Source organism: Canis lupus, chromosome 30, assembly GCF_011100685.1.
Source record: "Canis lupus familiaris isolate Mischka breed German Shepherd chromosome 30, alternate assembly UU_Cfam_GSD_1.0, whole genome shotgun sequence".
NCBI lineage: Eukaryota > Metazoa > Chordata > Mammalia > Carnivora > Canidae > Canis > Canis lupus.
Window position 1 is genome coordinate 36,241,773 of NC_049251.1, and position 12,444 is coordinate 36,254,216.

The following is a 12,444-nucleotide window of genomic DNA, read 5'->3' on the forward strand; positions in this document are numbered from 1 at the left end:
TTTAATGGTTGTATGACTTCAAGCAAGCCATCCTCTCTTGGATTCAGCTTGTTAAATGAGGGAAAACCTTCCCCAGCCTCTGTGTCACTACAGTTTCTACACTCACCTACTCAGGTCCCTCCCTGGGCCCCCCTTCCCTTGAGGATGCTGGCATTCTCCAGGGCACCATCCTCGGCCCTACTCATCCCGCTGTTCCCATTCTTCCTGGATAGTCTCGCCCACACCCACAGCCTCAGCTACCATCCTCGCAGGGCTGACTCAGAGCTCTGCATCCCCAGCCCACACCTCCCTCCTGGGCTTCAGACCCATGTACCAGCTACTTGCTGGACATCCTGACTAGAAAGTCCCACTGGCATCTTCCACTCAACACACCCGCACCAGAGCCTATCTTTTTGCCGGGACCTGATCCTTCCAGTCATCCAAGCTAGAAACCTGGAAAGCAGCTTGACTCTTCCCTTTATCCCCTCCCCCACCAACCGATTTCGCCTTCTAATTCAGGGGTTCCCTGATCAGGGATGGATAAGAATCACCTGAGAACCATACCAGACTCTCAAGTTGGGGGATTGTATAATTTGTAAAAAGCTCCTAGGTGATTTCGACATACACCCCCACACATTCCCATCCCCCAACCACCCTGAGAGAATTCATGATTGAATCCCCATCTCACCTTCCTCTCATGGGTGTTGTGGGGATCACATGAGATAATGGGGACGCAAAAGGTCTTTGTAAACTGCCAAGAGCTGGGTGCGTAGGATGTGAGGAATTATTGTTGGGGGCAGACAGCTGAGTGCCGGGAGGAAAGAACAGCGGCCTTCCCGTTCATGGAGGAAGGGGTACTGATGCCCATCTGGCCTGAGAAGGTGATGATCTGACCCCCTCCCTTCAGGAAATGCACTGTTTCTGCACCAATCAGGGCCACTCCATCCTCTACCAATGTGCTCGTTGCCGAGACAACAGGCAGCTTCCTGTTACCATAGCCACAAGTGCTACCTAGTAACCATGGTAACGCCCTGGCAGTCACAGTTGAGCAATTTCCTTTGGATCAAATTTGGGGGTGGGGGAGTGGGGAGGGCTTATTAAAAAAAAAAAAAAAAGAGGAAAGGAAAACAGGCCAGGCCTGTACCAGCACAATCCCCCTCCCACCCAGGGCTCAGGTTCTTATACGCTCTGACACACCCACCCGCTGGTGGTGGAGCCCCTGCAGTGTACCAGGTTGTGGGTGGGGGCCGAGACACCGACAGGACTCAGGCTGCAGTCTAGAGGGGATGACAGATCAATCCAAGCAGATCAGGGCGAGCTGGACAGGTCTGGATTGGCCGGGACCAGGGACCAGGAGGAACGGGAACCGTCCCTGGGCATGGCCACCTGTGATTGTGGAGGAGAGACCAAGAGACAGAGCCATGGAGAGCAGAGAAACAAGGAGGATGAAGAAACACAAGAAGACAGAGATGATGAGAGAGAGAGACAGACCCAGAAAGGGGCAAGGAAAGAGAGATATACTGGTGGATACGGGAAGGAAACGAAGGGATACGGGGTCAGGAAGGAAACACAGGGAAGGCAGGGAGGAGTATGGCAGGGGAGGAGAAACGGGTAGAAGCCTGGGGTGGGGCGCAGTGAGCGTGAGCAAGACCATCATTATTTTATTAGTTCTTAAATAGATCCTGAGAATTTCTCTCTGGAACCTAGAGTGACAGGCACATGTGACAGCAGTGGTTTCCATGGCAGCTGCCTCCCCGGCTGGGTTTCTGGAGAGATGGAGCTCATCGGTGCTCTGGGGGACGCCCCTTTCCCCCTCCCCCCCTCCCCCACTCTTGAATGGAGCATGGGCCTCAGGTGGTATATACATGTCCCATAGACCTGAAAGACTCCAGCCTCCGAGAGTCTGGGCACCTAGGCTTTCCACCACTCGGGCATGCTGCCAGCATTTCCTGGGAAGAGCCCTGGGCTGGGCCCTTCATGGGAGACAGCAATGACCCCTAGGACTGTCCTCAGTGACTCATAGAGGGGAAGATGATGCCACCATTTCCTAAGAGCCCACTATGTACCAGGCCCTTTCTGGGACACTTTACATACATCGCCTCTAAATTCCTTCCAACTGCTCTGCAAGGTAATACCACTGTCCCCATCGTATAGCTAGGAAAGCTGAGGCTGAGGGAGTTAAATCACTTGTCAAGTTCACGTGGTGGGTAAGTGGTTGAGCTGGGATTTGTCCCCAGGTCTGTCTGCTGCTGAAGTCCATGATTTTACATTGTCTGCTCAATTCCATTCTTAAGACATGAACACAAGTAACGAGGCATAGAGTGACCAGGGCCTTAGGAGGAGTGCAAGGGAGAGTGCTGTAGGAGAGGCTGACTCCAGCTGGAGAGGTTGACACAGGGAAAGCTTCACAGAGGAGGCAAAGTTTGACCTGGGCCTTGCAGGACTGGGGTCACTGGGTCCTGTGGCGATAATGGAAGAGATAGAGCTGGAGGCTGAGCGCTCCAGATGGCTGGGGGATGGAAAGGGAGCTGCAAGTCTGAAGAAGTCTGTGGCTCTGTCACTGGCAACTTCTCTAAGGTCTTTGAGCCTCAGCACCCACATTAGTAAAAAGGGGAATCATGATCCTACCTTGCAGTGTTGTGTTTGTTTTTAATCGAAGGGTGTAAAACTAAAAGGTAGCCAATGGCCAGACTGGGGAAGATTGTGAAAACCACAATAAGGAATTTTGACTCAATTATATTTCAAAGGCAACAGGGATCCAGGGAAGGATTTTAAGTAGGGAAAGATCCCATGAGCTGTCACTATGCAGAAAAAAGATTGGAAAGGGAAAGATCAGAGGTGGGAAGATCAATGATACAGGTAAGGGGTGAGGGTGACCTGGACCAGGGCAGAGGAATATGGACAGATTCAAGAGGTGGTTAGGGTGAATTAACAGGACTAAAATCCTATTGGATGTGGGAACTGAGGGAGAGAAGGAAATATTGGCTGACTTCTTGGTTTATGGCTTAGGTGTTGAGGAAATTGGCAGTTTGGGAGTTTGGAGATTCAGGGAAAATCCCAGGGGAGGAGCCCGAGAGGACAAGGACAGAGTTGGGAAGAGTGGTAGTTCTTCGGTCGCCACTGGGAAGTGGTTGGGGAGGACACCTGGGATTTAGGTCTGCTCTGTGTGACTGGAGGAGAAAGAGAGCTGTCTGCATGAACTACCTGAGCAGCTCTATCCTGCCTCATTCTTGCCACAGCCAGGGGAGAGATGTGGAAGTAGGGTGAGGTAACCCGGCTCCCCTTTGAGGAAAAGAGGGCATTGCCTTCTTGGCCAAGAATTTGTCATGGGACCTCAAGTGAGCTCCTGCCCTTGGCTGAGTACCTATTCCCTTGAGAGTTTCCCATGTAGATAGAGTCCAGGCCCACATCTGCTTCAGGGCCCAGCCCTAGAGGGGAAATCAAGGGAGAGAATGTCAGAAAGAAGAGAGAACAATCTATTCCAGGCATTAGAGTGGGGAAGGTTGGATGCAGCACAGACATACATGAGGCCGTGGTACTTTGGCCCCTGCCAGCAGAAAGGAAGGCAAAGCCCTACACTCTTTCCCTGCCTGCTTGATTCCTGCCTTGGGCTCAGCATTACCCTCTTTAGACACTTCTGTCTTGCTGCCAACTATTTCTTACACTGAGCACTTGCTCTCTCAACCTCTTGAGAGCCCCCACCATGAGAAGAATTTATTAGGATTACTGGTGGGTCTACAGAGAGGTTTATAGATGCAGGGAAGAGAGAAGCAGAGACAAAGCAAACTTCACCATTTTCAGCTCTTTGTTGTACCTCACCCCCTCTTCTAATTCAATCCACTGCCAAGTCCTACTAGTTCTAGGATTTATATGAATACCCAAAATAGCTCTCAAGTCTATCTTCTCCTCCCCATTTCTGCCCTATCCTCAGCTCTAGGCCAGCATCATCAGTCAGCTGCACTCAAGCAACAGTGTCCTAAAGGATCATCTGCTTCCGATGTTGCTTCCTCTCTAACCCAACCGTCATACTGTAGCTGGACTGAGCTTTTAAAACCAGTCCCTTACTCTTCCATGATTAAAATCCACCCATGGTTCCCCATTGCAAGTCTCCCAACAAAGCCCAAGATCTTAAGATTGACAGTCCAAACTTGTGAGTCCTGCCTCCCTTGCTGCCCCAAATACACAATACTCTCCACTCACGTAGAGCCTTGGCCAACTTCATTGAACACCTTTCCTGCCAGTTCTCAGACTGTACCCAGAATTCCAGAAGTTGCCTTGTCTTTTAGCTTTCTAGACCCTCAAGTGTGATGAAATATGGTCAAATTAGGCTCAGGTAGCATTTCCTCTCTCTCCACTCCTGATGCTTCCTATATGTGCCCAGATGCAAACCGCACTGAAATGCAATGACTTATTTCTGGGCTGGAAAAGCTACTTGAGGGCAAAGGTTCTGATTTACTCACTAGGCACATGCTAGCACATACAGTGCCTTTGTGTGAGTTACAAAAAGGCTCTCCCCCAACTTTGTGGATGAATTAGAAAAAAAATGTGCCTCTTCTTTTGAGCTGACACAGCGTTGTGATAATATGCATGGCTTGGTCAATAGAGCATGGCTGAATTTTAGCTCCCACTTGCCCTTTCCACTCAAGCTGTTTTGTGCAGGGCACAACCTGCAAAAGCAAATGAACTCAGTTATGTCTGTCTCCTTCACAGTGTTTGAAGGGATGAATGCCCAAGGGAAAGGAGGTCATGAGCAGGGAGGGAGAAGTAGAGGGGCACCTTCTGGGCTAAGGTTGGTCTCTCCTTCTTTAGGTATATTTTGGAGCCTAGAATGAGGCTGTAAGAAGTAGCTTCAGCTTTATGGAAAAGAAGCTACAGAAGATGGGACAGACCACTGGGGTTTCAAGGAAGTCCTGAATAGGGAGTCGAGTTTTGATAGGTAATAGAAATTAGCAGGGGCATGTGGAAGGGAGCCAAAGGGAGGTCCCAGTCCTGTGGACACTATGAAATGTTCCTTAGGGGTTCAGGCTTTTTATTTGGGGAGACCCAACCTTTCCTGCTCCCATAGGGACAGTCCTGCCTGTCTTTAGTAGGAGCCCAGATTGAAGTCTTTCCCTGCTTCTCCAGCAGATGGCAGCTGTGCCCAGGACCCAAGGCCTACAGAGAGCTGGACACCCTCCTCCCTTCATGCTAGTGGGCCTGAGGCCAGGTGACTAAAGCTGCTGCTGCCCCTGGCAGGCCCAGAGGAAAGATTGATGGCACGGACATTGCTTGGGCTGGCCAACAGAGCCATCGATTTTCATTTAGGAGAATAATTAAATATTAATTTTCACTTTGTTAAGCTGGAGAAGGTGAATAAAGCCAATCCTGGCAGTACAAAGCCAAGGCCATGTTGGAAGCATCCAGATAAAAGGGTAGGAGAGGACAGATGTACCCAGTCACCATCCCCTCCAGAACCTTAGACCCCGTCTACCACCAGCTTGGTGTAGGTAATAGTGTAGTGTGGTTAAGTGAATGAGTTCTGAAGCCAGACTACCTAGATCTTCCCAGATCTTCCTCCAAGTAGCCACATAACCTTGGGCAAGTCAATTGTTTCCTTTGACTGAGTTTCCTCATCTGTAAAATGGGAAGGCCAATAATACCTTCTTCATAGAGGATTAAATGACTTTGAACAGGCAAAATGCTAGGAACACTGTCTGGAATCAACAAATGCTATTACTATTATTATGTCTCTTTTCTCCTTCAGAAATTATTCCACTAGGCTAGAGCGTCGTAGGTCTTATCTCAGGTGCCCTCAGCCTTATATGGTCCTCCCTTCATGGAGCCATGTGGCTGGTTGAAGAGGGTTGTTTTTTTGTTTTGTTCTGTTTTTTTAAATCCCAAGTTCATCTTAATTTTTGCAGTGCTCCCATTTGCTTTTAGGATAAAGTCCAAATCCCTTAGCCTGGTATCCAAAGTTTCCTCTTCCACCACTGCCCTCTGGTGGATCTTCTCTCTGGCCTGGCCCATGCTCACATGGGCCCTCCTCCACACTCCCAACCCCCTTTCACACCCATCTTGTTCCTTCTGTCTCTGCACCTTTACCATGCGGTTTCCCACATGGAATGTTACAGTTTGTCTCAGTGACTTTCAATTTTAGCAGCAGAAGTCATTTACTCTCATGGCTGGATGAGTAATAACTTCTACTACTACCCCTACAAATGCTGCTGTTACTATTACTACTACTACCACCAGCAGCTAACCTGTATTGAGTGCTTGTTGTATATCAAGAACTGTGCTGGGGGATCCCTGGGTGGCTCAGCGGTTTAGCGTCTGCCTTTGGCCCAGGGCGTGATGCTGGAGTCCCGGGATCGAGTCCCACATCGGGCTTCCTGCATGGAGCCTGCTTCTTCCTCTGCCTGTGTCTCTGCCTCTCTCTCTCTCTGTCTCTCATAAATAAATAAAATCTTAAAAAAAACTGTGCTAAATACTTTACATGAGTTCGTTCACTTAATTATTATAACAATTCTATTAATTTAGTTTTACATATGAGGATGCTCAGGCTTAGAAGTAAAGACTTTCCCAAGGTCACACACAGAATTAGGGAGTGGTAGGGCCTGGATCCACACCCAGGTCTTTCTGACTCCAGAGTCTACACACAAGAGTCTTGGTGAGGGTAATATATTGGTGTTATTTGACGCTAGGTCTTCAAGAGTGAGCCTCATGTTGCTTCAGTTACTGGGATTGGTCCTACCGCCTGATGGTCCGCTAACAACTTGATCAGCTCTAGGTAAAGCTGGTGCCGTTGCTGGACAGCTCCAATTCAGAGAAGTGATTCTTTATACTGAGCTGAAATTAGAGTGCCTGTTCCTTTTACCACTGATCCTGATCCTGCCCTCTAAAGCCACCCATAGAAAACCAAATCCCTCTTCAGAAACGGAAGATGGTTGCCCCTACCTCGACAGTAATATTTATTGAGCTCTTACTCTGTGTCGGGTATTTCCTAAGCCTCAATTAATCTTCATGATAGCACAGTTGAGCTAAGTGTTAGTATAACCCACTCCTTATAGATGAGGAAATTGAAGCTCAAGAATCTAAGTAGTGTATCTAGAGACACAGAACTGGTAAATGACAAATCTGGGATTCAAATCTAGGTCTGTGATACTCAAAAAGTAGTCTTTTTAATAATTATTTTTATGATGCCTCCCTACTAAAGTCCCCATAAAACCTATCTTCTCCAGCCAAATATCTCCAATTTCTTCAAACCATCATCCATGACATATATTTTATGTCCCTATCCCATCCTGGTCTCTTTCTGATAGGCTAGTGATCCTCTTAAGTCTGAGGCTTAAAACTGGATATAGTCTCAGGCTTGGCCCATCCAGGGCATTTGCATAGTGCTCTTGTTATAGACACAGCACTCCTTTGACAAGATAAGATGAGACTCTGTCATATGATTTGCTCTTGGTGAACCCACTCTAGTTCCTAACAATCACCACTCCCTTCCTGCCACATGGTCTGTAGGTCCCATTTTGCTTTTTGTCCACTGATTAGCCATTAGCTAAGGCCATACTAGGGGCCATTGATATATAATGGCCTAAAATCAGGTCCTCTTAGCTTTAACCGCGTGTTTGTGAGGAAAAGAGGGAAAGCAATCTTGATGAGTCAAGGCACCCAAAAAAACATTACAGGAAGAGGACAGAGGGAAGTGCTCTTAAGGACCCTAGAACAGGAAAAAATAGAATGCCAGCCCAGCAGAGTCTCTACCCCATGTATCTGCTTATATTCTCACACCAGGGACAAATGGCACATTAAGCCATGATTTTAGCCAAGGTTGACAAATTCTAGCGTAGCCCACAACACTGATGCCTCTCTGAAAAGATAGGGTGAATACTTGGCCCGAGTGTTAAGTCCATTTCTTTGAGTCAGAAGACTAAATATAACAAAGAACCTACAGCTAGCTGTCCAGGGCACAGTGAAGCTCCCTCCTAGAGAGGTGGTTCTGCTTCTAGTTCCTTGTCCCAACCCAGCCCCTACATGCTACTTTGGCATGCACACAGGGCATGTTCCCAGCCTGAGGTGATCCCCACCCCCCAACCCGGGTGGACTTACCCCTGGCAGGGTCTTCTGCTCGTGCAGTGCACTCTGGGCCTTGAGAGCAGAGTCCCGGGCGCAGTAGGTGAGGAAGGCACAGCCTGGGGAGGAAGAGGCTGGCTCAGGGGGTTTCCTGAAACCCCCAAATACTCTTCCTGGAAAGACCCCATTAAGTGACAAACTCAAGGCCACTCTCCATTAACAAGGGCACTGCTCTGAGAAGCCTTCTCTGCCTCCCACCTTCTCTGAAGGGAGAGGCTTCATGTGTCTGAGTCCTAGACTCTGGCTCTCTCTCATTTGCTTCTGGCTTCTTGCCTAGGGAACATGTGTACCCACATCCAGCCACATGTTCATACAATCCCACATCTCCCCTCCCCACTCCAGCCCTAAGTCCGGTTGGGGTTAAACCTTCCTAAGCGGCTTTGCCTTCAGCTTTAACCCCGGCCTCCCCCTTCCTTTTTGAATTCATACTCACAGACTCTCCTAGAGTCAGCCTCAATTCCTTCCCAACTCAGTTTCAGATGGGAGGAGGCAAAAAGGAGGAGGAGGGTTGGGAGCCAAGCCCAGGACTCCACAACTTCTTCTTAAGGCCTCCCTCCTCCAAGTTTGAAGCTGAGGAATGGGTTAATTTGAGGCTTGAATGATGGGGCTACTTTAAGGACTCTCTGCAGAGAGGACCTTTCAGGGACCTCCAATCCTATCCAAGGAGCTTGATCTGTTTGGTCTCCCAGTGCTCCCAGTGCTTCAAGATAGGGCCTGTTAAAGGGTTATTGTGCCCCCAAATCTTACTTCTCTAAAAGAGCCAGTAGTTCTGGGACAGAGAAGGAGAAGTCCTACTTCTCTTTAGGTTCAGCCTCAGAAACTGTAGCCTGCTAGGAAGCACTGAGGCAAGGATCTCCTCCTTTCCAACAGCCATTGAGCACTCACTCATTCAGAAAATATTTGTTGAATACTTACTTATTATGGTGGGGCATTATAATGGGCTTGGGAATGAAGTGATAACAAGACAGACACATTCCCTGCTCTCACGGGGATTATGTGAAGAATCATGAGGGGCAATAATTTGAGTCCAAAGGGTTGTGGAATGCTTCAAAGAACACATGGAGTCCTCAGTAACAAATAGGGCTTAACCACAAGAAGTGTGGTGATTATTTAAGGCTGAGGGAATAGTCCGTATAAAGACTGAGGCAAGAATTTGGTGTCTTGGGGAAATGGGTGGAAGACTAGTTTGGTTGGAGACTGGTGAAAGGAGGCAGAGTGGGCAGTGAGGTGTGCAGGGATCAGGTCACCTATAACCGTGTACACCTCAGTTGGATTTTGAACTTTCCCCTAAGAGCAATGAAGAACCACTAAAGGATTTTAAGCGGGGATCTGACATGGTAAGATCTATGCTTTCAAAAAGAGCCTTCTGAGTGTAGAAAGGAGAAAGGAGGAAGAGAAAGTGGATGTGAGAAGCTATTAGGAACTTCGTGAAGTTTTCCATTTAGACCTCAACAGACTAGTGAGGCAAATGGGAACTTTTTCTCTGATGTCTTCTGTGTGGCTGCCCCCTTAAGGTGTATGGCTCCCCAGTAGTCATTGAATTAAAGGGACCTTAGAGAACACCTGGGACAAACTCTCATTGTATCACTAGGGAAACTGAACCCAGAGAGTGTGTCAGTAGCAGAATAGGGGTTGGAATCTTCTAATTCCTAGGCTGATGTTGTTTTCAAAGCACTGCGGCTGACACCCTCAGTACCCCGCCATCAAAAGGAAAATGAGTCACTCTGGCTTTTGGATATCACTGTTGTTGGGGAGAAAGTGAGGGAGATGTTGACGTGGAGACCCTCCCGAATCATCTTGCAAGCAACTTTGCCTTGGAGAAAGAACTTCGGGTTGCTTTGGAGATAAATCACCAAACACCTGATTTTGCTTACATCTCTGCTCCATCTTCTGCCACTAAGCCATATCAGCTGACGTCAGAACTGGGCAGGGCCTGGGCCCCATCTGAAAGACTCAAGGGCCCAGTTGCTGCCCAAAGGAGCCCCATGTGGACTACCCGGGATAGCGGGTGGAAGAAGGAGGGGGGGTGGAAAGACAGAGGAGCATGGCTTGAGGGAGAGACAAATGAAAATATAAAATAGGAAGAATTAGTGCTAAATGGAGAGGGAGAAAAAGGATGAGGGAATAGTCCAGAGACTCTGATGGTATTCGAATGAGAAGAGTGAGGATTAAAGGTATCTTATACACTTCCCTTATTGTACAGATGGCCCAGAAAGACTAGCTTGTGCTTACATACGGAAATAAATGTCTAGAAAATAAGAAAGCAAGTAGCTATGGATGGATGGACAGCCAGGCAGTTGGACCGCATTAGAAGGAATCTTGATGGTACAGTTTTACTCTTTCATGCTCCCTTGAAAGTAACCCCACCCCAAAGTGTGGAAGATGCACCGCTACCTCGCTGGTCCCAGATCTTCTATGGGTATTTTCGTGAAGCCCCAGTGTAAGTGTGCCTAGGAATTTCCCACGGCCTCCCAGTTGAAAAGAGGTGGCAGCCTGATTCCTGTTCTCAGCCCCTGGGAAAGTATCTTTAGCTGCTACCCAGGGCCTAGCACTTTTCTCCCAGGAAAATCATGGAGGATAGTTGGTGACCCTTCCCCCTCAAATCCTGAAACCAAAGCATGGTGAAGATGGGGAGCGGTAGAGGTGTTTCTCCTCAAATAATTTCCTTCCCCTGCCCATGTATGACATGTGACTCTGGCTCTCTTACTCCAGCCCAGCCTGGACAGACTTTTCTGCATGTAAACAAGCCTCCTCCCTCTCTCTACAGGAAGAAAGGGGTGTGGCTGGACAGGACTGTGGTGCCTGTCTCTCTAGCAAGGGCAGGGAGAAAATCCCTTCCGCCTCCTCGACCTGACCCACCCTGAGGCTCTGGTCCACAGGCTCTGCTCCAGGACCAGCCTGTGAAGGAAGGAAAGCAGGTGGCCATAAAAAGGATTGGGGAGGGGTAAAGATGAGGCACCAGAGTGGGGGAGATTAGAGGATAAAAGAAGTGTGGGTTCAGCTGACAGGAAACCTGAAACGAGGGGGCAACATGGTGGCAGATTTTTCCCAGCTCAGGTCAGCGTTCTGGACTCAAGTCAGAAGAAGCAGTGTTGGAATTCTAGCAGGAGGCTGGAGAGATTGGGTTATTGTTGAATATAAGGGTAGAATTTGGAGCCGAGAGCTTCCTGGGCGGGGGGGGGGGGGGGGGGGGGGGGGGAGATTGGATTCTGTGAGTTAGCCAGGCCTGGATTCTTAGGAAAGGAAGAATTTGGGCTTGAGGGGGTGGTGGTTAGGTTAGCAGTCTGCATCAAAGGAAGGCTCTGTGAGGGTGGCTGGGCTTGGAGGCTACAACGAGGGGTACGAGTCCAGGACGTGTGTGCAGGTGGTGAGGCCTGAGTGGGCTGGCACCAGACTGGGGCAGGAGGTCAGAAATGATTGGGTCCGGGGCTTGGGAGATTGAGGGTGTTGGAGACCCAAAGGTCAAACAAGTTTCCAAATCCGAGGATTTGGGATGTCTGACGAGAGGGATGGAAGGAGGTCCAACTGAAAGGTCAGGACTGTTGGGAGGTGAGAGGTGAAGGGGGGGGGGGGGGAGTTAGAGGTTAGAGTGGAGAACGTGTCAGGGGATGAGAGTGATGATCAGTGGGAGGATGTGAGCGAGAAAATTCTGGGTTGGGGGGGTTCTGTGGCCCGGGGAGGAGGTAGGGCTGGAGCGGGGCTGGTACCGGACTGACTCTAGGCAGGGCTGAGGCTGGGGCTGCAGGTGGAGGCTGGGGTTCGGGCCGGGCCCACTCTCATCGGATTGGGGCAGGGCAGGGCAGGGCAGGGCAGGGCTGGGCTGGGCTGGGCTGACCCCGCGCACCTTTGTGGAGGCCGGTGAGCCGGTCCTTCAGCACCGTCAGCTCGTAGATGCGGCCGAATTCCTCGAACAGCGGCTTGAGGTCCTGCTCGTCCAAGCCCCGCGGGATCTGCCCCACGAAGAGCTTGATGGCGTCGTGGTCCTTCATGGGCACGGCCGGACCCGCGTTCAGCCCGCTCATGCCGAGGCCGCTGTCCGCGGTGCTGAAGCCCAGGCGCGGGCCGGGGCCGGCGGGCGGCGCAGAGCCTCCGGGCGCCGCGGCCATGTCCCCGCCCGGTGCGCCCTCCCGCCGGGCCCGCCGTCCCCTCCCCGGACCGGTGGCGAGGGCCAGGGGGGAGGGGGCGGGGTCCGGGCCGGGGGCGTAGAGGGGGTGGGGCGGCCCGGGAGGGGGCGGGGCCGGGGGCGGGGCCGGGCGGCGGCGGCGGCGGCGGCGGCGGCGGCGGCGGCGGCGGCGGGACGCTGGGGTCTGGGCCGAGGTCCCCGCGCGGCGCTCCGCGGGCTCCCGCCCGAGC

The 12,444-nt window shown here is 50.6% G+C and overlaps 1 protein-coding gene across 5 annotated transcripts in view; it reads right to left on the reverse strand.

The window, feature by feature from the left end:
- Window positions 1–12,197, reverse strand: part of CELF6 (CUGBP Elav-like family member 6) — a 30,232-nt gene extending 18,035 nt beyond the window's left edge. For all 5 annotated transcript variants that reach the window (XR_005381850.1, XR_005381849.1, XM_038580896.1 and 2 more), the window contains exons 1-2: window positions 11,936–12,197; window positions 8,068–8,150 (exon numbers count right to left, since the gene is read on the reverse strand). Coding sequence is in view for 3 of the 5 variants with exons in the window: in XM_038580896.1 (XP_038436824.1) it covers window positions 8,068–8,150; window positions 11,936–12,197 (345 nt within the window). In the remaining 2 variants the exon portion in view is untranslated. The remainder of the gene's footprint in view (window positions 1–8,067; window positions 8,151–11,935) is intronic.
- Between the last annotated feature and the right edge of the window lie 247 nt (window positions 12,198–12,444).